General features: G+C 43.2%; 1 protein-coding gene across 2 annotated transcripts in view; it reads right to left on the minus strand.

The window, feature by feature from the left end:
- The window catches only part of LOC138265744 (glypican-5-like), a 1,691,495-nt gene that overhangs the window by 1,350,904 nt on the left and 315,278 nt on the right, over nucleotides 1–25,313 (minus strand). For both annotated transcript variants that reach the window (XM_069213745.1, XM_069213743.1), the window contains exon 2: nucleotides 24,184–24,345. In XM_069213745.1, the coding sequence (XP_069069846.1) occupies nucleotides 24,184–24,345 (162 nt within the window). The remainder of the gene's footprint in view (nucleotides 1–24,183; nucleotides 24,346–25,313) is intronic.

The following is a 25,313-nucleotide window of genomic DNA, read 5'->3' on the forward strand; positions in this document are numbered from 1 at the left end:
GCCCAAGAGGGCAGACATTTTGAGAAACAGGGATAAAAAGCTCACTTTTTTATTAAGAAACATATTTAGTGTGTGGGCTGGCTCTGGGCTCCCTCCCGCATCTCCATATGAAATGAAAATTTCAATAACAGATCTGTTTGACTCATATCCTCAGCCCCACTTGCCCTGTGAAGAGCTGGTGCTGTGTGAATATCATAATCACAGGTGTGTACCTGTGAGCAGTAATGGTAAATCTGTTATTTTTGCTTTGGGGGGCCCTGCGTTCATAACAATTGAAACCATAACTGAAAAAATATGGTGCACACCTGATTGACTTTTCCAGCATCAGCAATGCAAGTCCTCTCCCTCACTATTAACACCAGAAGAATAGGCACTTGTAAGTAATGATGATAAGACGATGCAAGGATCCTGTAGGACAGACATTTCTCAAAGAGCTTCAGTAATCACAGACGTATTTCATCCTGGTTCTCACCAGACTCACAGGCGAGCCCCGACACAGGCCTGATTTCACCTCATATAGCTGAATCATTTGAAGGGATGTGTATTTTTGGTTGCCAAAGTCACACTTAAAGTGACAACCTACAGGGGCAGGGAACTGCTATTCAAATTTACAATACAATTACATTTATAATGTGACTGTATTGAGACTTTAAACGACACCAGTGAAGATAAAACTGGTAAGCCTAAAGAAAGGCATACTTACAGTATTTACTAGTGTCTCAGCTCTGTGGTTGGGAGTTTACATAAACCTAGGAAATTATTTTTTCCTACTGCAAGGTGAAAAGCAATCTCTCTTATTTTTTTTAAATCTCCATAACATTTATACTGAAAGAAGCATTTCCTGGGATATTATCCTGCTATCTTTAAGAAGGCTTGTGTTATCGGAAACCACCAGTGCTTAATTTGAGCCAGTGTTTGTAGGCAGGACCAACAGTATTCACCTTTGAGGACCGGCACTTATTTTTCCTCATCAGACTTTGAACCACAGCAAGTGAGAGAGAAACACTAAAAGAGGAAGGAGGAAAAGAAATAAGAAAAAAGAGTGATAAATTGAGAAAGTAGGAATGAAAATGAACATGCACGTGTACAATAAAGTTGAAGGGAGTGTCTGGTGCTATTTGATTATGAACTAAACACCATACCCCGTTGTTCTGAACTCATGTTTTCATTTTCATCCTGATCATTGTTTATATCTGTTGCTATAATGATCAGCCACACGAACATCATTTTAAATGGGTGATATCCTGTGTTATCTGTGTTATATAATTAAAAGATATATCGATCCTACCGTCCTCATTCATGGCAACTGTTTAGAGCATGAAAGCTGGAGATTTTGGAAAAATCACTGAAATGTATTTTTCCCATTTACTTCTATTGAAGAAAAGACAATTTGAGGAGGGTGACAGCTAAAATAAAGTCTAAAAAAGTAGGGAGTCTCCCACCTTAATCGGCCCTGTTGACATGTATGTGGCCTGTCTACCTTTAGGCTGTCATGGAACCTATCTCAGCCGGATAGAAAAGTCCAAATCCTAATATGACGATTCACAGCTTGACTCGATGAAAGGATGCCTGCCTTAGATCTCCTTCAGGTTCGCCATTTGCCACCCTGATAATCCAGTTGGACCACCTCTTCACAGTGGCATAACGAAACTTGAGGGGGCCCCTCTGCATAGAACATGGAGACCCTCCCCCGTACTCACTCAGGACCTCTCAGGCTAGGGTGCTGTACTGAGGGGCCCTCTGGAGCTCGGAGGGGCAGCACCGCAGGGTTTCTGGGACCTTGCGCCCTGCCTCTTCAGCTGTCACCCAATGAATCTGTTATGTTTTAATTATAAGTGAATGGACTGTTTCCTTAAAAGTTCCACCTAGAATGTGAGCGGAGAGAAATTCCAGGGAAAGACAGTTGCTGAGCTCTCCTTGGAGTGGTTAGGTCGCGTTCTTGGAATAAACTTAACAAGTTGAATACCACAACGGTGTCAGGGGACTACTTCCAACATTGTGGCGACAATTTGACTTTAAAACATGACCTGGCTCATCCTGATGAGGTGTCTGCGGTCAGATTCTCGAGCTTCGCGCGGAGTCGTTTGGTGGTGGCAAATTCGCCTGCTTGTGTGGAGATTTCGACTGGTGCAGGTGTGTGACGGTGAATCTCAGAGAGCCACTAGAGGATTTGCTGAGGGAATGACAGAGCGGAGTGGCTGTTATCCCCTGAGGAGTTTGCAATGGCGTTATCTGTCAAATGTCAGTTTGGGTCTATAACAGAAGAGTTGATACGTGATCAACTTACTGTGCAGTGTCGAGAGAGAAGAATTCAAGAGAGGTTATGGGCTGCCAAAGATCCTATGTTGAGAGAGGCCATCGAAATGGTGAAAATTATTGAGGAATCACAGCGATGCATAAAGGAATTAGAAAGGAGGGATAAGTCAAGTAATGTGATGACAATGGTTAATGACAGTTCTATAATTGAACCAGAAATTAATGTGGTTTCCAGGAAACCATTTATCTCTAAGACTAAAGGAAGGGAATGTACTCATTGGGAGCACGTATCATTTGGCTGATTCTAAGAAGTGTTTTGCAACAAATAAAGAGTGTAGGAAGTATGGTCGCAGGGGTCACTATACGCGAATGTGTGGGGAGAACAGTAAAATTAACAAAGATGTTAGATCTGGTATAAATGTTGTAGAGGAAGCCATTGACTTATCCAGTGATAATAGAATTTTGGTTGTTAACCAAGAAGAATTAGTGGTAGCAACTGGAACAAAGGGCAAGACTTCTAGGGCCTAAGCTGTCTTCAAGATAGATGATTGTGATGTCAAGCTTATAGTTGATTCTGGTTCATTGTTTACCATTGAGAGAGTGTAGTTTAAATATTACATATGCTAAACATGAAATGCTTATATCAATAATCTATAATGCTGCATAGAAAACGATAATAATTAGAGTAATGCTTAAATATGCATCTGAAAATTCGACTATAACGTGTGTGGTCACAATTATATACATGAAGCTAACAATGATAAATAAAACTGTTCATGCTATGGTTTATATTAACATTTGTGTTATTGCATTGTATAAGAAAAATCTCCTAGGCCTTAAAGTTAGCGTAAGTTGAAGATTTAGCTGTGTAGCTTTCATATTAAAGCATATTTTCTGTTTTTCAGTGTGCTGACTCGCAAAGGGCCATGACCCTGCAATTGTTCTTTTCCTTCGTTTTATGTATCTATTTCCATCCTGTTCCCATCCGCATGCTAGCTGCCTTAGTATAAGTTTTCTACAGATTTTGAAACAAAAGTATATGAAAGAATGTACAAGGACATTTGACCATGGACAAGAGAAACTCATGACCCGAAAAACGTGCCAAGAAGGTGAAGCAACCCCGGATGTGCCACCTACGAAGACGTCAATTATGAAGACCAATCAAAGTGTTATAAATTATCGTGGGGTGACAATTGTGATTACCTAATGTATAGTTTGATAGATTAAAGATAGTGGGGTATAGTGAATATCCAATAGAATTTTGGGGGAAGGTATTACGAAAAGGGATAAAAACTCATGTCACAAACGGACAAGAATGGAACTAGGTAAAGAATGCTGTCGATTTTATCCAGAAACTTTGTTACTCTGCTTGGTGACTTTGAGATTTAATAAACTATCCTCACCCATAGACTGCTCTTTTATGCTTCTCCTCCTTATGAGGGAAGTGCCCCCTTGTCCACTAGACGAAGTTAGACTGATGGCAATTCGACTGATGTCCTGAAGATGAAGACTGATCCTGTGTGCTGACTTAATCCTTGGAGTGTAATTATGACAATGCTATTGTAATTTGTCTGTTTGCTTTTCCTTTCTAGGTACCAACTGCTGTATTTTTTAATAGAGGCCATAGTTAGATGTTTTCTAAATTGGTGTTCTAAATTATTTTGCATGAAGTCCAACATGCTGATGCTAATTAGTGGTTAGTCTAGGTGATCACCCTGTCTGACACAAATAGACAAAGACTGACGTTGCGCTATGCTGAACTGAGACTTAAGTAATATTCTTTGTATTCTGACCTATGTTTACACCGTGTTATGTTCTTATGTTTGTAATTCTTGCATTAATGAAATCTTATCACAGTTGCCATGTTGTGACTATGCTTTTATGCTTCTTGGTTTTGAGATTAACACTTCTGCTAGTAGATTGTAATCAATAGGGAATGAAATTCATAAACTTCTATCAAAAGGTGTGGTTATTCATGGCTGAAAGGTCATGGTTGTGTCGACAGTTTGATCTATGTCTTTATCCAAAGTAAAGTGTATTGTGGTGATAAATATTGGTGACATCATTGATATATTGCTTGACATATTAATCAGTTATCTCGTCCTACGGTGTCTCGCCACTGGGTCAAAAGATTCATTGGCCTAAAATGAGTCCTAATGTGTATAAATTGACATAAAAGGACGCGTTAACACCATAATCCCTGAAACCTTATTCAAAAATCATTGGAAGGATGTAACTTTCTTCCTGAAAGATATTGCTCCATGTGGATATCAAGGAGAAAAGATCCATTTACTGGGGTATATGCTAAGATGGATATAATTTGAGGGGAGGTGCATTGAAGGGAAAGTTTATGTGGCATCTGATGGGCTTCCTATCTTGGGGTGGTTGCATCAGAATCCCAGAGCGTCCAATCAAATATTAGTAGTTGAAGATGTGCAACTACAAGATATACTAAGTGGTGCCCAGAATGTGTTCAAGGAAACATTGGGATGCTTGAAAGGGTACATACACAAAATTGTGCTTAGGGAGGATGCCTTGCCAAGACAGCATAAATTGCGTAAAGTACCCTTTGTAGTGAGAGATGAGGTTAAAAGAGTAATTGATGATATGTTGACTGAGGGTATCATTGAACCATTGAGGTGTCTGCATGGATCTCTCCGGTGGTGATCACTGGGGAATCTGACGGTCGTGTGAGGTTTTGTGTTGATTTTGAGATTATTAAACCAGAACATTGTAGTTGACACTTATACTCTTCCTAACATCAATGAATTGCTAACTGCTGTGAAAAATGGGAGGTATTTCTCAAAACTTGACTTGCCTACCATCAGATTAAATAACATGTGGATTTTAAGCATTTGACGGCTTTTGTGACCTCTGAGGGCACTTTCCAGTTCACTTGCATGCCGTTTGGACTTGCATTCGCTGCGAGTGTGTTTCAGCGTATGATGACAAATATTTTTGGAGACATGAAAAATGTGATATTCTTTCAGGATGACATTTTGGTTATGGGTGAAACAGTACATGAACACAATGTCATCCTGAAGGAAGTGTTGAAAATTCTAGGAGAAGCTGGTTTGTGTTTAAATCAAGAAAAAAGCTAATTGTTTACAGAGGAAATTGATTACTTGGGTTATACCATATCTAAAGGAAATATTAAACCAAATAAGAGTTTGTTGGAGGCAATTAGATTGGTGCCTTCACCTAGTGATAAGGATCAAGTAAGATAATTCCTTGGTTTAATAGATTATTCTAAATTTGTAAGCAGGTTCGCTGACAAAACAGAATTTGAGGAATTTATTGCGGAGAGGAAGTAAATTCACATGGGGGAATGAACAACTAGAATGCTTTGTCAATATCAAGAATGAGATCTGTGATGCAGACATTCTCACTGCTTTTGACATTAAATTACAATCGATATTGACAGCTGATGCTAGTGCAACTGGCTTGAGAGCTATTTTGTCTCAAATGCATGAAAGCCAAAAGAGAACGGTGGCGTTTGCTTTTCGAACTCTGACGCAAGCTGAGCGTAATTATTCGGTAATAGAGCGTGAAGCCTTAGCTGCAGTTTGGGGGTGCTGAATATTTCAGAGTATATTTGTTGGGATTGCAATTTGTTTTGCGTACTGATCACAAACCTTTGTCCTAGATTTTGTCATCAGGAGGGGCAGGCAAAGGTTCGGCGAGATTGGTTAGGTTAGCGGCAAGATTACAGGGGTATCTTTACAAAGTAGAATTTGTCCAAGGTTGGAAGAATGTGCAACCCCACTATTTGTCTAGACTATCTCTTGATTGGGAAACTGTTGATGCACAATCAGTAAAAAAGGTGCAGTAGCTTCAGTCATTGATGTTGTTGAAAGTGGTTTAGGTACTTTTACAAAAGAGGAGTGGGAGGAAGAGATTAATTCTGACAATTGTCTTAAAGAAGTTATTAAGTTGATCTGTAAAGGAGCTAGTAGCGAAAGTACTTTACCTGTGTCATTGAAACCTTACTTAAATGTATTGGTTTGTGGGGAGAATGTAATAATGATAGGTGATCAGTATGTTTCACCTGTGGGATACAGGTTCAGATTGTTCAACCTGGCACATGAGGGCCATTTAGTTCAAGGGCTAACTAGTTGAAGATTAAAAGAAGTGTTTTGGTGGCCAGGTTTGGATGGACAAGTTAAAGACTGGGTGGAGAGATTAAGCTTATGTAAGGTGAGTGAGAAGAGATAAAAAATAGGTGACAAGAGGAGCTATGGTCATATCGAGGATCCGGGAAAACCGTGGCATAATATTTGTCTTGATTTTATTGGACCTATTTCTGAATTATCACTTGAGTTGAGGTTTGCTGCGGTAGTTGTTGATGTGCATTCAAGGTGGCTCATAGTGAAATTCATGCGAGATATCACCACAAATACAGCAATAAAGGTGCTGGAGGAAATTTTGGAGGAAGAGGGTATACCTTTGGTACTAACTACAGACAATGGCACTCAGTTGGCCTCCAATGAGATGCTTTCGTTCTTGAGGCGGTGTGGAGTGAGACATTCTCGTACTTCGTTGTACAACCCACAAGGAAATGGTATTGTGGAGAGGGCCAACAAGCTGGTCAAGGGAACTATTCAATTACCTTTAAGCAATCATTGTAATGTAAAAAAAATGATCTCTGACATAATATGGGCGTATCGTACTACCATTCATAGCACTTCTAACATCTATCCAGTTCAGCTGATGAGGGGGCGATCTGCAGGTTCCAAATTAGTTCCTTCTTTGACTTAAAGAATGGGTTGTGTCTGGTGGAGAAAGATTAGCGAGAACATCAAAAGTTACTAGAATAAGAGTGGGTGACTGGGTCAAAATAAAATCTGGAAGAATTAGAGGAGTATTTCTAAATTCAGAGGTCCAGTTTGTGTATTGAAAGTTAGTAAGTATTATGTAGTGGTGGAAGGAGGTGAGAGGTGGAATGTCAGCAATGTGGCTTTGTATCAGAGGGGTGGTGAATGTGAAGGGAAAGAGGATGAAGGATGTTCAGGTCCAATGTTAGTTGCGAATGAGGGAGACAAGGAGGTGGTGCCCTCTACCACAAGTTTGCGTGTAAATGAGAGACATAACGAGGACACTCATGCATCTCTGGACATGCCTGAAGAGGTGATGGGAGTAGATGTTTCCAGGTCTATCATAAGCACAAGAATACATTGACCAACAGCCTAATTAAATGATTATGTTAGATCTTAAATTCTGTTTGGGTTTTTACTGTTGTAGTTTTCATTGTATTTATTCATTTCTCTCACATTCATAGTTATTCTATTTTATTTTGTTCTTTTTGTCATATAAAGTATTGTGTATTTTGCATTTACTATGTTTTCCTTATTGGTTTTGTAATGTTGCTGTCGAAAACTTTTGTTTTTGATTTACATGATGAAGGGAAAAAGATGTGTTATGTTTTAATTTTAGTGAATGGAATGTTTCCTTGAAAGTTCCACCTAGAATGTGAGCGGAGAGAAATTCCAAGGAGAGACAGTTGCTGGGCTCTCCTTGGAGAGGATTGACGCTAGGTCTTGTTCTTGGAATAAACTTAACAAGTTAAATATCACGACGGTGTCAGGGGATTACTTACAACATAATCCCTGTAATAATGGCAGTCAACTTGCAAAAAAAGCAGTTAGGAATTTTATTATTTTGCTGTTCCATGTAGGATGTGTTCTGCATACAATAACTATGTCTTACAGTTATTTCTACCTGTATTTGTCCATTTTTATTTCTTGATGATTTTATCAGTTTTAATCCCTAACTTATTTTGTGAATGGGAGAAAACAAGTTGGAACTAGTATATTTCGGCATTTATATAGCCGCTAAAATTACACTCATAATTAGATGCCTGATGTGTTTTAGCTATATGAAACTTCAAATCACCCATATGACAACATTAGCATTGTGGGATAAACATTCACATGTGCAGTTATTTGAGAATAATTAGGAAGCATCGACCTTATTTTTATCCAAATAATTTTTTATTGGTAATTGGTTCTTTCTCATTGCAGATTATAAATAAAAGCAGGTCAGCGATTTTCAAATCTCTTACAGACTATTACATGTCAATAAATTAACAGGTTTTAGCTCACCAATAGTATTCTTTTATATGTCTTCCAATCATTTGTGTCTTTTTTCAGCCATCTATGTTGTCTTATTTTGGTTCTTACATACATTGTGTGAGCCTTTGGAATCTCAAATTGGTGTAACGCTTATGTAGGGGTAGGTTGACATAACTTGGTTTTATTTATAAAATTTGGCATATGCAGTGCAGCTATGTTTAACTTTCCTTCCAGCGAATGGCCTAGACGTCATGACTGATGCATTGGAAACTCATGAAGTTTCTGTTTTTTTAAAACAAAAATACAGACATGTAAATAGATATCTTTGTGCATGCATTCATCTTGAAAAATCAGTAAAAATGGACTGGGAGTGGTAATCATAACCGATCTCATATGTTTTCTGCCAATCAGCACAGCGGAGTACAAATGTGGCCACAACTGTTTTATTTTCTACAAGGTAATCATTAGGGAAGTAAGTGTGTACTGCAGTAACCGATCATTGATGCTTAAAAACAAAAATAATGCCGATACCACAGACTTTGTGCTTCTCTAACCATAATTGAGTCATATATCCTTTCAAACAGTATATGATTTGTAAAAAAAAAGTGCTGGTGCCCAAAGTTTTGCTCAGAAGCTTACAGCCGGGACCCATGCCAAGTGCCATGCAACGCATCAGAGGTTAGAATAACGCATTATGGCCAAATCCCCTAAACACAATTAGGATATAAAATTGTCACGTAACATGCTGAGTTTATAATCAGATGCATTTCCAGCCTTGTGGCCATGGAGATTTATTTTTCCTCACTTAGGTTTCAGGTAGTGTCAGGCATAAATTGGGCCTGATTTGCTGACCTAAACGAGGACAGGAGATCAGTGCTCGGGCTCCAAAGATAGTTCTGTATGTGCACCCATTGGCTACAGTGTTACCTCACTTTTTGTCCACTGCTCATAGTGGTCATGCCAACTACTGCTATTAGTTTGACCTGTTAGGTGTGTTCAAATGTATCTTCCATTTGGAAACCATCTACAGCAATAAGTCATGGGTGCAGGAGGGATGGGCGGATAACCAGTGCAAGTTATAGTTACCTTAAGGCATGAGTTATAGTTTCTTGAGACAAGTATAACTATAAATGCTGAATTTCTATGGTTTTGTGTGAGTAAAATCTGAACCCAACTATAATGTTCCTGTAACCTTTGTTTTTTTCAGTGAATTTGTAAGGTTTTTTAAATTCTATTTTATAACGTCCCTGTATCCTTTGTTTTTTTTCAGGAACTATATAGATATTGATATATAGATAAATATATTGATATCGAAGTAGATATATATTACCTACTGTCGGTTGCCAGTAGTTAGTTATAGTTAGGACCTAGTTTCCATAGGAAAAGTATTTTTTGTTTTGCCAATAACTTTGGCGACGTTTACCAATTCTTGACAACATTTTCAAAACTAGTTTGGCATTCACTTCAAGTGCTATCTTGAAAGTTTTGCTGTGATCCGTCAAGTGGGGGCTGAGAAAAAGGGTGGGGGGGCTAAAATGCGCTTTCCCCATGCAATTTCCCATAGTGATTTTGAAAGAGCACTTTTTGTGATTTGGTGCAACTCTGTTCAGTAGTTTTATAGATATCAACTGAAAAACAAATTTGTATATCTAGGTACATGTATTTCCTGTGTATTCAACAGTCCATGTGCTGAAATCTGATTGGCTGCCAACACTTCAACCAGGAAGTGTTGGCAGCCATTTTGAGACTCGGACTCAGCAGAGTGCCAAAATAAACGTAAAAATAATAAAAGGGGACAAAGTAGGAATACAGCCCCCCGAGCCATGGTGCTGGGGTCTCCCTGCAACTCCACCAGGACAAAAAAGCATTTTTTTATTTTTCAGAGGAAACCAGACAGAACTGTGGTAAAAAAAAGGAAAAAAAGAACAAGCGAGGGTTCCTGTGCATGTTTTGTTATCAGCGCCCGGGCTGGCTAGGTCCCAGGGCATGGGGCTTAAAGAAAAATGGATGGGGGTGCATGCAACCCCTTTTCAGGCTCCTTTGTGCCGGGGACCACCACTTCCCCGGGACTTTATCTGGTATATTGGAGGGGGGCTGCATGGACCCCCCTCCACAGGTTCCTTGGAGCCCCGGGGACCACCACCTTCCGAGCACTTTTCATAAAAATTGCAGTGGGAGTCAAGCATACCCCTCCACTGTCCCTGGTAATAGCCCCGGGGACTAATAGCACCACCTCCCTGGGGCTAGACCATACAAAGTGAAAGGAGGGGTGGCAGGTGGCCCCCTCCTGGAGCCACTAATGGCCCTGGGGACCACCACCTCTCCAACAAAACTGATAGATTAAACCCAGGGCCTGCTCCCTATCGCCCAAGATCCCCACCCCCAGGAGATAGCAATTTGCTTGATAGGAGTTATGACAGCTCCAACCAAGCAAGAGCAAACTGTAAATCTGCTCCCAGCGGGTGGGAGCAGGAGAACTACTACTGCTCACTGGGAGCGGACTTTTCATCTGTCTTCCTGCCCGCTGTCAAGCAGGCAGGAAAACAGATGAAAGGATTGTTCCAGCATGCAAGGAGCAGCATTTTTAGCATGTGGGACCAATGCTGGCTTGAGATTACCCCCTGCGGTCCCAAGGACAATAAGACATCAACATTCTTGCTTTTAACCACAACCATTAGTGAAAATTGACCTAGAAGCCCCACCCATTTAACCTGCATACACAGGTTAGTGGTATGCAACATCTTCCCACCTTTTGGCAGGATGATGGACTGCTTACTAAAAAGCCCTGAGAGCATGTTTCCCAGCTGATTTTGGAGATGTATTCTTGATGCAAAGGAATATGAGTAAATCTCCAGCAAACAAAGAAGCATTTACTATGCAGGATTAAGAGAAAAAACGCTTGTTTGGTGGCTATTCAACTCAACTCTTTGCAGTCTCATCGTCTTCTCCACACCAGGATTCATATCATCACAGATTTCTGTATGTAGACGCTTGAGGAATTAACACATTGCCCAAATTACAAATACCCAAGGTCACCGGTGGCATTAACTTGTGGTCCTTTATGCCGCTGAGGTAGCACTTACTAATTGGGTAGCAGAAAGAACTCCTGTTGAGTAGACAATTTTGCCAAAATTCTGGACTCTCCTTGGATAGATAAGCAGCTTAGAATACATTCTGGCATCAATGCTCATTTCACAGGAAGGAAATCACAACGGAAAGCAATTACAAATATAAACAAAGTAGGTTCCCCAGCTGACGCTTTGCTTCCATAAAGTACAAATTGTCCTAAGTTCTTGCTCTTGGCCAAGGCTAACCCACACCACGCGCTGCCTACGTAGAGTTGGCCTGCGGCCAGGCCCTGCAATAAACTCGACCTTTGGCCATGCGTGGGGCTGGATGCTTCCAGGGGGTTGGCCGCAGGGGCACCCTCACCATGCACTGCTAATTACCCAAGATATTACATCACTCATGGCATCTTTTATTATATCATTGATAATATCACTGTAAAATGTGCTGTAAAATTATTGCTGAGAAAACTTTGCATGGCAAGGGCGTGAGTTATAGTTACCTTAGGGCACGAGTTATAGTTACTTAAAATAACTATAACAGCTGGATTTCTATGGTTTTGTGCGTGTAAAATCTGAACCTAATATAACGTCCTTCTGACCTATGGTTTTTTAGTGGATATCTAAGGTTTTAAAAAAAATTCTATTTCCTGATGATCATGTCCATTTATAAATATATATATATATACATATATGTATAATAATGACTATAGGTTGCCTCAATAAAATCTTCTTACTACTTTCGCACCAGCAGCCGGGAGTGTGTGCGTGGATTTCTCCTGTATCACTGAGTGTTTTTCTAAGATTGATTCGAGTTCGATGTGCTGCAATTTAGGGATCAGGGAGCCTGTGGGACACGTAATTGTTATATATATATATATATATATATATATTTATATATATATATATCTATATATATAGATATATATATATATATATATAGGTTGTATGTATTTATATGCATGTGTATATATATATATATATATATATATATATATATATATATAAATATATATGGTTAGGACCTAGGGCCTAATTACAATTTTGGAGGAGGTGTTAATCCGTCCCAAAAGTGACGGTAAAGTGACGGATATACCACCAGCTGTATTACGAGTCCATTATATCCTATGGAACTCGTAATACGTCTGGTGGTATATCCGTCACATTTGGGATGGATTAACACCTCCTCCAAAGTTGTAATCAGGCCCCTAGTTTCTATAGAAAAAGCTGTTTTTTGCTTGCCTCTATCTTTGGCACCACTTGGAGAATCGTCACAAAATGTTCAAAAAAATTTGACAGTCACATGAGCTGCTGTCTGGAAAGTGTCAGAGCGATATATTCTGCTCCACTGGTGGAGTTGGTAGAGTTTTGGCAACTCCCCATTACACCGGTAATGATGACTTCCAGCAAAATCCCACCGACTTCCACATGGTGGAGTTCTTTCTTATGCGCCACTCATCAACAGTAAGTTGGCGAGCGAGAATTAGCACCCTCTAGTGTGATTTTCGGGCACTAGGGGAGCACCTGGTGAGATTTTCCCAACGGAGGTGGTATCGGGGTGATCCCTACCGTTCATGTTGCGAAAGCTGATGCTCGAGTAGAAAATCTACTCGAGTGGCAGCAAAACCTACCCAAGCAGCGCCCCTCTGGCACATCAAGTGGTGCAGTACGTGCTGATTTTTCATCACACAACAAGCTCCCAGCACTAAAAAAATCCGTGCAAGCATTGCGTCGATTTCCACTCACTCACAGAACTCGGCAAAAACTCCGCGAGTTTCTCACACCCTACAGAAAAAAACATGGCTGCCTTTAATGTTTGTAAAGACAGTCATTAGTCAATCACATAAAGCCTTGCCATAGCTATCTATTACAGTAGTTTCACAAAATACAGTGTAATACAGTGCAATTTTGTGAAACTACAACAGAAAATATCACTAAATTTAAATGCCTGAGAACTTAACAATACTTAATTTACTCATCTGTGAACCATAATAAATAATTCTGCAGAATTTCATGGAAATCAGTTAATCCGTTTTTGTGCTATATCCAATAAAATAGTCTATGGAAAATGTATTGGTGGAAAAATGCGTTTTGACCCCCAATTATTTTTGCACCCCATTGACCAATCACAGCAAAACTTTCCATCCTCCACCAATGTAGAGAAACCTATATATGTGGAAAGTTTCATGGAGATTTGTTAAATGAGGGAAAGTTATTAGTGAGAAAATTCTGAGGAATTCCAATACCTGGGAATTCTAACTAAAACACAGAGTGACTACTGTTGCTCTGTAATATGTAAACCAATTCCATTTTCTACATTGACGTGTGATGCAAAGGTTTGCTGTGATTCATTAAAAGGACTGCAGAGAAAAAAGGATGTACCAAAACACATTTTTCCACCAATGCATTTTTCCAGAGTTTTTTCACTCAGCCACATCAGGAAAATGACTGCAAGGATTTTGATGAAATATGGCACGAATATAGATTGTGGTGTGTAAACTATACATTTTGTTAGTGGGTGCAATTGTGTTAAGTGGTTTTAAAACAATAAAGCATAAAATCTTAGTGATTTATTGGGCTATGGTATACTGCAGTAATTTTTCTGTGATACATGTCAATCACAAGGCAGTATATGATTAGGTAAAGAAAGCCCTTACAAAATTAAAAGGCATTTTAGGTAAGTATGTTAAAGTAGGGAAAATAGCTTTATTACTTTATATATAATATTTTTTTTAAAGTTTACGAAGTGGCACAGTAGAACCTAGAAAGTACCACAGTACTTTCAAAAATTAAAATAAAATCTACCTTTGTAAAAAAAAGTACACTGTACTACACTGCATTTCAGAAATATAGGGGGTCATTCAGACCTTGGCGGACGGCGGAGGCCGTCCGCCAAGGTACCGCCGACAAATGACCGCACCGCGGTCAAAAGACCGCGGCGGCCATTCAAACATTTCCGCTGGGCCGGCGGGCGCTCTCCAAAAGAGCGCCCGCCGGCCCAGCGGAAATGCCCCTGCAACGAGGACGCCGGCTCAGAATTGAGCTGGCGTAGTTGCAGGGGTGCGACGGGTGCAGTTGCACCCGTCGCGTATTTCAGTGTCTGCAAAGCAGACACTGAAATACTTTGTGGGGCCCTCTTACGGGGGCCCCTGCAGTGCCCATGCCATTGGCATGGGCACTGCAGGGGCCCCCAGGGGCCCCGCGGCACCCCCTACCGCCATCCTGTTCATGGCGGGTTTCCCGCCATGAACAGGATGGCGGTAGGGGGTGTCTGAATCCCCATGGCGGCGGAGCGCGCTCTGCCACCATGGAGGATTCAATGGGGCAGCGGTAAACCGGCGGGAGACCGCCGGTTTACCCTTTCTGACCGCGGCTGAACCGCCGCGGTCAGAATGCCCTTGGGAGCACCGCCAGCCTGTTGGCGGTGCTCCCGTGGTCGGTGACCCTGGCGGTCACCGGCCGCCAGGGTCAGAATGACCCCCATAGTGTACTACAGTGTATTTTTAATTTGTTTATGAAACTACTTCTAGTACCTAGTACTTTATAGACACTATCGAGGTACTCCATAAACCTTTTTTCAAATATATTAAATAATAAAACTACTTTTCATTAACTCCAAATGCTTACTCAAACTGCTTCAAATCTTCCTATGCACTTATAATACAGTAGTAGACTTTATTTCCACTTAAAATTCATAACGCACATTAAGTGTGGTCCAAACAAATATGGCTACCTTTTATTTTTATAATGGCTTTCAAAAACCAATCACATATTGTTTTCTCATCATGATGGACTGCGGTATAACATCAAGTTGTCATGAAATGCCATGGCCCACTATATCACCGCATTTTTGTGCCTTATAACTTTACCACTGATGAAAAAACGTAAATCTACAACCAAAAAGGACCATTTCTACCCCTTAAATTATATTTCTGCTAAATTTCATCTACATCTGTTTTTTCTCACTAAGGGTCACATGTATGAAATCTAGGTTTTGCGACTCGCAAATTGCGAGTTGCAAAACCTTATGTACAACAGTGTCAATGACACTGTTAGCAATTCTCAAGGGGGTTGCAAATGACCTACCTCATGAATATTCATGAGGTAGGTCGCAATTTGCGACCCCATTGGGAATGGCCACCCTCACAGGGATGGGGACCCCTTCCCGTTTGCGAATGGGTTAGCACCAGTTTGAACACCCCTTCCTAATTGCGACTCACAAACCTTTTTTGCGATTCAGTAAATAGATTACCAAACGCAAAAATGGGTCTGTACATCCAAAATTGCATTTTGCAGATTGCAAATGGCCCGATCCGCCGTTTGTGATGTGCAAAATGCTTCGTACATGTGGCCCTAGGTCTGTTTAAACTACACTCTATGACAAGACATGCGACTCCACTCCACTGTACAAGCTCCACCACTCTATGAGACACCACTCCCGTCTATGACACAACTCCACTCTACCACATGCCACTCCACTCAATGACATGCCACTTCACTGTATAACACTTGTTGGACGTGACTCTTCTTAGGGAATTTCCCTGAAACATTTTGCTTTTTCCTCTTGATTTTTTGCTGTCTCTCGTTGAGTTCCCTTAGGACTCTGGCCTGCACATGCCAGGAAGGGGTGCTTACATGATTGGTTCAGGTGCCGTACCCAGGAGTGCCCTGTAAAAAGATACCTCACATACTTGGGGCAGGAATGGCCCTAGCTACTAGTGGGATTGCACTGGGTGTGCCACTCACCAGAATAGCCTGTCAAGCATGTTTCCAGCCTGACAACGCAGGTCTGTGGAGGTGCAGTTGCACTTGTGCTCAGGTTGCCACTTCTAACTCCGTAGCCAAGCCTTAGTGGCCCCTTCACAACATCTAGAGCACCCCCTGAAGGATAGAGCAGGTGGCAGACGTAAGGCTGGGCAGGTACACATGGGTGTCCCATGTCGGGTAGTGAAGAACCCCCACATGGGTTTTCCTTACCTGGGGGATCAGCTCTTCCCATAGGTTTTGCTGATTCTCTCTCCAGTGGCATTACGGCCCTAGGCACTTTCCCACTGTAAGTGCAGTGTGAAAATGTGAGAGCTTTTCTTATATATGTTAAGAAATGGCGCTTATCTGTGTGTTCGCACTTGCACCTATGGAATTCTTAAACATGAGTCCAGCCTGTCACAGCAGGCCTGTGTGCATGCACTTGCACCTATGGTGTTCTTAAACATGAGTCCAGACTGTCACAGCAGGCCTGTGTGTGCACTGGTACCTATTGGGTTCTTAGACATGTGTCCAGCCTGCCAATGGAGGCTTGTATGTGCTCGAGGGCACGAATGCCCAGGGAGTGAAGAATACCCATGTATGTTTTCACCATCTATAAGAGCCGCTCTGCCCATCGGTTAACATAGGGGAAGTTTACAATTACACCTAGCTGCAATAGTGGATTGCAGCAGAGCAGCCTCATAATGTTTATCACCATTGGATTTGCCATGGCAATCCCATTTCTGTGGAAAAGGTGGTTTTGTCAATAATAACCTAGAAATTCCACTTCTAGAAAGTGGGCATTTCTATGCTCTAAAACACTTTTGTGCGCCTATTAAATTTAACTCTGATCCACACTGAGGTGGGGGGGAGCACATCTGTGCATTTTCCATCAACAGCTATAAACCTTGGGCACACAACTGGAACAACAGATCTCTGTAATTTGAGGGCCTGGTTGGATAGATTAGAGGGAGAGGTTTCAACACTTGGCCTCTCCTGACCAGATCATGCCCCACTAAAGATTGGCAGACAGGACTAACATGTAGGGGAGACATCTGTGGTGCAAAGAGGAACCCTCTGAACCACCCCAACTTCAAAGGCACACTATATTATAACCACTGGTGCCACACTACAGCAAAGGAGAGGTACGCTTGTGGGGACGCAGGACCAGAGATACTGGAGTGCATAGTGCACACTGCCAGATGAATCTGTTGCGGACGAGGAGTAATTGGGACCATGCACCCTTCCTGAATAGTGGCTGTCCCAGGCTGACTTGTTGCTGCTGTGTGGCAACCCTGAAGTGTACTCTCCAAGGGCTTTTTGGCTTGCCCCCTGTACTCTGGTGGAGGTTTCAGGGACTTCAAAAACAACCTTCAGTGAGGGACCTACATCTTCTATCCATGACACCTAGAGAGCGCTGTTCACATAAGTGCCCACATTGTCTACTGGATCCCACCTGGTAGCGGCGATGTGAGCATGGAACCAAGTACTGTGCATGGAGACTGGATTACCTGGTGTGGAAGCCCTAAAAAAAACTGCACACATTCAAGGAGTGTGGTCCTGCATCATGGGGCCTCGGTAAGCATAACAGTCTTGTTGGTGGTGATAGGATTCACCAGTTGTAGGACCCCGCATGGCCCGCTTCGTGGGTCGTGCCTTGTTTCTCTTGTACGACACACTGAATGCATGCTCATTGCGTGGTGTGCCCAATTCACAGGTTGCCACCCTCAGAGGTGGGACGTTTCTGTAGCAGTGATGCATTCTATCTCATGTGGCACTGCTGAACTGCGCCTGTGTGTGTGACCGGACTTGTCTGGTGTGATTCAAGACATTGCGCACCAGACATTGTGCCTCATTTCCAGGGAGGCATAGAATTGGAACTCTTCGTTTGTGTGATCGGAGTTGTCTGATGCACCTCCAGTCATCGCGCACCAGGCACTGTGCCTCATTTCCAGGGAGGCACAGAGTTGGTAACCCTTCATTTGTGTGACCGGAACTGTCTGATGCGACTCACGTCATCACACACTAGACATTGTGCCTCACTTCCAAGGAGGCGCAAGGTAGCGAATTTGTGTTCTGGAGTGTCCAGATTGCCTGGGTGTGACTTTGTCCAATGTGTGTTCTACAGGGTGCCTTCTCCTTCTGAGAGGCTCACCTGCTTAATCTGTCACTGATCAATTGCTCCTTTTGCAGCCCTCAGTGTGGCAGACCATCTGCCATCTCCTCACCTGGCTCTGACAACTCCTTGTTACCAGATTGTATTGACGGAACAGGCATGGGTGGTGAGAGTAAGACAGTGGGCTACAAAACACTTCTGAGAGCGATCGGAAGCAGGTCCAGAGATGTGGTGACCCCCTGATACCTCACAGAATTAGCCAAGTGCCTGGCGGCATGGTGGGCCCACCTTCAATTGCACTTCCAGAGGGGTGGCCAAACCTCCTCCTGAAACCATCTCTTATCTATCCTCCCATTATTTTCCATAGGACCCTCAATAAGTGTGACTCCGGCTGGGATTGGCTTAGTGTCCAAGGAGGGTGAAAGTTTCCTTCAACTCCAGTCCCTGGCAGTTGGGGTAGTCGAGGTTGGCTGAAGGTTGGAGGAGGGTTTGGGCCACGGGGTCTGCGAGTACTATAGCTGTTGACTTGCCGGATATCAGTGCACTGCATTAGGGTGCTATACAAACCTGCCTGATATCTGTAGCACCTGGTATCAGTGCTGAGTGAGTGCATGGGAGTGATTGTCTGTGATTAACAACACTGCACAGCTGTGTTTCCCTACACATTGAGTCTTTCTTGCCAAAAGTGTATTATGTTTGATATTGGTTTTATCCATACGACCTCCAGCCCACGAGGGTATGTAACAGTGTTATAACTACTGATGTGTACACATTACCACTATCGTTGTGAACCGTGGTGCAATCTATAACTGTTTGGAATTAAATAAGTAGAATAGTCTTTTGGGTGGGTCTCGTGCTGACATCGTTTTGCACTTCATGCTGGGGGTAAAGTAGGATAATTTCTCTACAGCTAATGTGCATGTGGCAGTCTTTCCGGACTTTACACTTCTAGTGCAGAAACGACGACACAGCTTCCTGGAGCTCAAACAAGCTCTCAGGGAAAATGGAACTCAAATACTCAATGCTCTAACTTGCACAGCTCCGGGTAATCGCTCAAGGAAAAAAACCCTACGTCTCCTCTCCAGAGGAAACCTGGGTCTGGCTGGAGGGCTGGCAAAAAGTCAGCAAGCAGAGGCACTGAGGGAGACTGACAAAGCAGCTGAGGGGGGCCCATAAATTGGAACCTCGGGCTCCACAGGCTGCCGATTATCATGGGAGTCCCACCTCACCGAGTGAGGAGATCCGGCAAGCAGGAGAAGTAGCATTCAGGGACCAGGACTCCGACTGACTTGCAGCCACCAACTGGAGCGCAATAGCAGCAAGACTGCCAGAGTGGGGCATGACTTGCCAAAGGACTCAACGGAGGTCTCACCACGGCAGGTGGGGGACCGCAGCCCGAAAAAGCCAGTGTATTGGTAACATTGTTTAGCTTTGGGGGTGGGGACGGAGATGCAAACTTGCCAGCTTCTCGTCCCCTCTTATTTGATAGTTAAGTATGGGCTAAAGGCACTCTGAACTGTTGGGGTGGCAGGTAGTTCCATACCCGACCAGCAGGGAGACAGGGAGGGGGTTTAACATTGTTGGTGTTTGTTCTAAATTTAGTGCTGCAGTTTTGTTTAAGACATTCATGAATAAAGCAGAGGACGCAGACTTGGAACACAGGTACATGGCACACCCTGAGGCCTGGGTGGCTCCTGACCCCGAGCAATACACTCAGCACAGGGTTCGACACTTTCCCATTCCCTTTCCACATGACAAAATAGTCACTGCACGTTCTCTCGTGGAACTTTAACGGACTCGGGGACAAAATCAAAAAGGGGATGGTCCTACAGTATCTCAATCGCCACTCCCCAGATGTGGTGCTCCTACAAGAAACTCACCTTCTGGGTAATACATTTCGGGCTCTAGATAGGTACGGTACAGAATGGCCGTTCATGCAGGTTATACTGCCACCTCTAGGGGGGCAGGCATACTGGTGAAGAAGTCGCTTCCCCTCAATACTAGGCAAATTTGGTCTGACAACCAGGACCAGTATGTGGCTCTCTCGGGGACCTAGGAGGAAACATACTCAACATACTATCAATATACATCCTTCCACAGCTGCATGAAGGCACACTCCCAGTGCTAGGTGCGCTACTACTGAGCCTCCCCCCAGGAGAGTTAATTATGGGAGGAGACCTTAATGCTACCCTAAATTGTATCTCCAACAGGTATGCCCTTAGACTGACTCTCCCCACAAAGCAACCTCTAGCTGCCTTTATGGCAGTGCAGGGCTTCATGAACGTGTGGCGGACCTGCCATCCTAAAGAACATAAATATACATTTTACTTGCCAGCCCACAGCAGTCTCTCCCGCATCGATCATGCACTTATGCCAGCTCATCAACTGCCACAAGAGATACGTCACTTGACACGTGCCATATCGGACCACTCCCCTCTGTGGATGGTTTATGGCCCCCACCCAACCAAAAATCAGAGACAGATTGTAATAAATCCATGGTACCTCCAGGTGCCAAAAGTTAAAGCAGCTCAATGGGGGCAACCAAGCAATATTTTGATGAAAACCTCAACTCAGTGGGCTCTGCGCAAACTGTGTGGGAAGCATACAAAACAGTGATCAGAGGAGTGGGCGTCTCTGAAGTAGTGGGAAAAAAAGAGAAAAATGGGCTCAGATGGAAAACTTGGAAAGGGAGATTATGACACTAGAACTGGCCCCCCTGACCAGCTAGATGTTGATGCGGCCCACACCTTACAGCTCAAACATCGTGAGTACTGCAATGTGGCACCTGAGGGGGCTAGAGCCCAACACAGGCCGTTTCAGCAAAGATTGAATGAAACTTGGGATAAGGCTAGGAAGCAGCTCTCCTGGCTCAATAGATGTGATACAGCGCACTATTGGGTAGGCACACACTCCACTAAGTCAGGCTCCTCAGTTAACGACAGAGAAGCGATTGATTTTGGGAGTCACTATGAGGAGTTCTACGCCCGAGTTCCTCAGCCACTGTGGATGACTCACATGACTTATTTGTGGATATTCTACTTCCCACCCTGTCAGCAGATAACATAGAGTGTCTGGATGGGAAGTCCGTAATTTGAGTCAGGAAAGGCAATGGGTCCCAGTGGGATTCCGGTTGAATTATACAAGACAACAGCCTCTACCCTAGCACCCCATCTGAAAAGTATGTATGAGGAGAGTCTGGCCAAGTAGGAACTTACCCCAGATCAATGCTTTGCCTCCATAGTCGTCATCCACAAGTAAGGGAAACCTGCAGACAACTGCAGCTTATATCGCCCAATTTCCCTCCTTAATGCAGAGACCAAGATACTGGCCAAGCTGCTGGCCTCCCGTCTTGCACCGGTCTTACCCATACGTATACACCCATACCAGTCAGGGTTTGGGCTGCAGCATAAAATGGTATTGAACCTTAGGAAAGTGTAAAGGGTGTTTGCTCAGGCTGAAACTCTGCAGGACGATGCTGCGATTCTCCCCCTATATGCCCGCATGGCCTTTGACTTAGTTGAAAGGCCATATCTCTTCGTAGTGCTGGAACAGATGAGATTTGGCCCCTGCTTCAGAGTGTGGATACGGCTCCTCTATTCCTACTCACAGGTGCAAGTAGTGGTGAATGACGCACAGTCACGGACATTTACTCTTCACTGTGGCACTCGACAGGGGTGCCTGCTCTCGCCCCTGCTGTTCGCATTGGCCTTCAAGCCACTGGCGTAATGGGTGCGGATAGACCTCCTGGTTAAGGGGATTACTTGGAATGAGCAGTGGAAGGACAGAATATCATTGTACACAGATGATATTCTGCTATACATTACAAAACCTTCCACCTCCATGGACCGAATAATGCACATAATAGCCCTATTTTGAAAATACTCTGGACAGGCACTCAACTGAGCAAAGTCTGCCATTTACATCCTCAAAGACGACCCACAAGCTTCCCCTGGGACTGCCCGATCAACATGAAAATCAGGGGTTTCAAATACTTAGTCATTTTTGTAACAGCAGACCCCAGAAGCTACTACTCCCATAACTTGGCTCCCCTCCTGGGACGACTTAAGCTGGACATACAACACTAGAGAGCATTACCGTTGTTCCTGCTCGGAAGAGCTGCTCTCTTTAAGATGATGGCATTGTCACGTTTCTTGTATGTCATACACAATGCCCTGTATACGGTTCCTCCACACTATTATAAAGCGATAGAAATGGAACTACAGCTGACCAGGAGATGGCATGATGAGGAATTGCCATCCACGATAAAAAGAAATATCACTGGGCTGCGCAGTTGACAATGGTCAACTACTGGATGCACTCGCCACAAGATGAACCTACCTATCAGGTGGATAGGAGGCTATTACAGCCAGGTGGATTCCTAAAGGCCCTTTACTCCCCCACACAATCGTCATGTCACCTAGGACCCATGTCTGTGACCATCAGCTATTGGCACACCACACTTGGCCACCCCACTCTGGGACTCCCGAGCACTAGGCACTCTGGGCGACCTCCCTGGGTTCGCAAGGTGGGACCTTATTGGCATATCAAAGATTGGGGACCTATGGCCGCGTAATGCCATCAACACCTTGAATGAATTGCGAGAGGTGTACGACCTGGTTCCTTCAGAGCATTTCCACTACCTTCAGGTGCAACACGCTTTACACTCTGTCATCCTGAGGGACATGTAAATCCCTGAGGCCTCTCCCTTGGAGCACAGACTCCTTGAGGTACTCTTGCATAAAAAAGCGACCTCCCTCACCTACAAAACCATAATCAATAACTCACCAGACACACTCCATCACCTTAGGCAGCATTGGGTGCGGGAGCTGGGGGATCTCGAGGACGAAGAATGGGAGGAGGCACTGGCATCCCCGAGAGAGCTGGGAGTTCGCTCCAGGTTCTGCCTAATTCACTTGAAAATACTACACAGAGTATATCTACCATGCACACTCAGATTAAGGATGGGGTGATAGCCCCGAATATCTTGTGTCTTAGGGGATGCAGGAGGGAGGGATCCTTCATACACATCCTCTGGGAATGCCAGTACATAAGACAATACTGGATGACAGTAATGGCATGCCTCAGCGATCTCCTGAGCGAGGAACTACCACTTTCAATAAATAGATGTCTATTGAACAAATGGAACCCACGGACCTGGGACGGTCAGAGAGACTCTGGACAATGCTCTGCATTGTGGTCTCAAAAAGAAACATTGTCAGACTGTGGGATTTCCCGGGTGCCCCAGAGCTGAAAGACTGGAAAAGAGATATGGACTGGTGCATGCTGGCAGAAAAGGTCAACTGTATGATCCAGAGATGTCCGGCGAAATGAGTGAAGGTGAGAGAGAAATGGAATGAGTACATAGGAGGACTGTGAACCCCACCTCTTGCACATCCAGATAACGTGACCGCCTGGGACGGACTGCATGCCCTAGATGATTACCTCTAAAGAATGGGGACTGGGATGGAGACTCCCGGGGAACGTGCAGCGGGGGGAGCTATAAGCAGGTTCCGGTTATTTCGTTTCTGTGCCGAGAAAGACTTGTGATGTGTGAAATGTGCTTTTCAATTTTTAAATAAAGAGAATTTTTTGTAAATGGATGCAGGGTAGGCAGTCCAGGAAGCTAAGTCACACAAAACAGAAAAGAGATGCAAAATCCAGGAAATGAGGCAACTCTTATAACTTAAAATAGGTCAGCCCACACTGCCAATATTCAGAGAGGCCACCAGGGCTGGAGGAGAGTCAGCTACATGTCACATTCACTAGACATGTAACTTACAGTCTTCCAGCCAGGCGGTTATTGAGGTATATCAGATTATTATCATCTCTCCTATTTTCCTTTTGGAAAAATTGTTTCACAGCACTGCTTAGCTGCATGCATAAAGCATCTTGAGACAGTACTTAGAGTGCTAATAAAGCTCTTTCTTACCTTGAAATTCTGTTATGTGATCAACAATCAAAAACTTAAGCTCAAAGTTCAATGACCGTATGTTTTGAACTAGTTCCCTCCGAACAGCTGTTTGATAGTACTCTTCCATTTTTTTGGTGCAGCAGGTAGGTGCTCTCAGGTGACATATCTGCAGATCTGACTCTGTTGGAAAAACACAAATCAGCAAGAAAGGTTATTTAATATGTGTAGACTAAGGAACATTCTGAACAGCAGTATATTATTAACTGTTGATTCCAGAACCGTTAACAGGAGTTAATTAGCCCTTAACTGTTATCTTTCAAATGATAACTGGCCTGTTAAGATTTGTCAACTTTAATAAAATATTAACTGGAACAGGCGAAGCTTTTTAACTGTAACCGTTCATTTAAAGTTCATTTAAGAACTGTTAACTGCAATTCATTGTTAAATGTTAATTCCAGTTTGTTGTAACTGTTGATTGAAGGAATGTAAACCACGGTGAAAAGTTAGTTCAAGAATTGTTTCCTGAAATTACTGGTGAAATGGCAAATCATGAATTGTTAGCTGCAGTTGATTGGTAACTGATAATTGATAGGCCCGAGCAACATTTACGTTATACAAGCAAAAGTCGTATGTGTGCATTTCATTTATTGTTATGTATATGCCAATTTACATCCATGAATATCAATTTCTATTTAAACATAGGGTATGCAAACATACTCAGACCAACACAACTACAACTGCCAATCTTTAAAAACGTTCAACAAAACTTCAGACACAAATACCACAGGACATCACTCATATAGAACCCTGACTAGCGGCAGAGACAGGGTGATTCGTGCATCAGCAGAGCACAGATTGATGCACATTGGATACAGCGGGGACAGCGACGATGTGCCCGAGAGGATCGCTATTTATTCATCCCAGAAGAGCATTGGATGACCTTCTTCAGATGTGCAATGAGTTTAGTAGTTCAAAGGAGCAGCAGGTGCCTTGTTACAATACTTGTATTGTGTGCTGAACATCAAGGAAGCACTGGATAGTTTGCGTGGCGTAATGGATGCTGTGCATCACGTGAGCACTTGATGACGTACAGTCTGTGCACTTTAAGGTGACACATGGTCAGGTATAAAAGTTTATTTATTATTTTG

The sequence above is a fragment of the Pleurodeles waltl genome, chromosome 11 (assembly GCF_031143425.1).
Source record: "Pleurodeles waltl isolate 20211129_DDA chromosome 11, aPleWal1.hap1.20221129, whole genome shotgun sequence".
In the NCBI taxonomy this organism is placed as follows: domain Eukaryota; kingdom Metazoa; phylum Chordata; class Amphibia; order Caudata; family Salamandridae; genus Pleurodeles; species Pleurodeles waltl.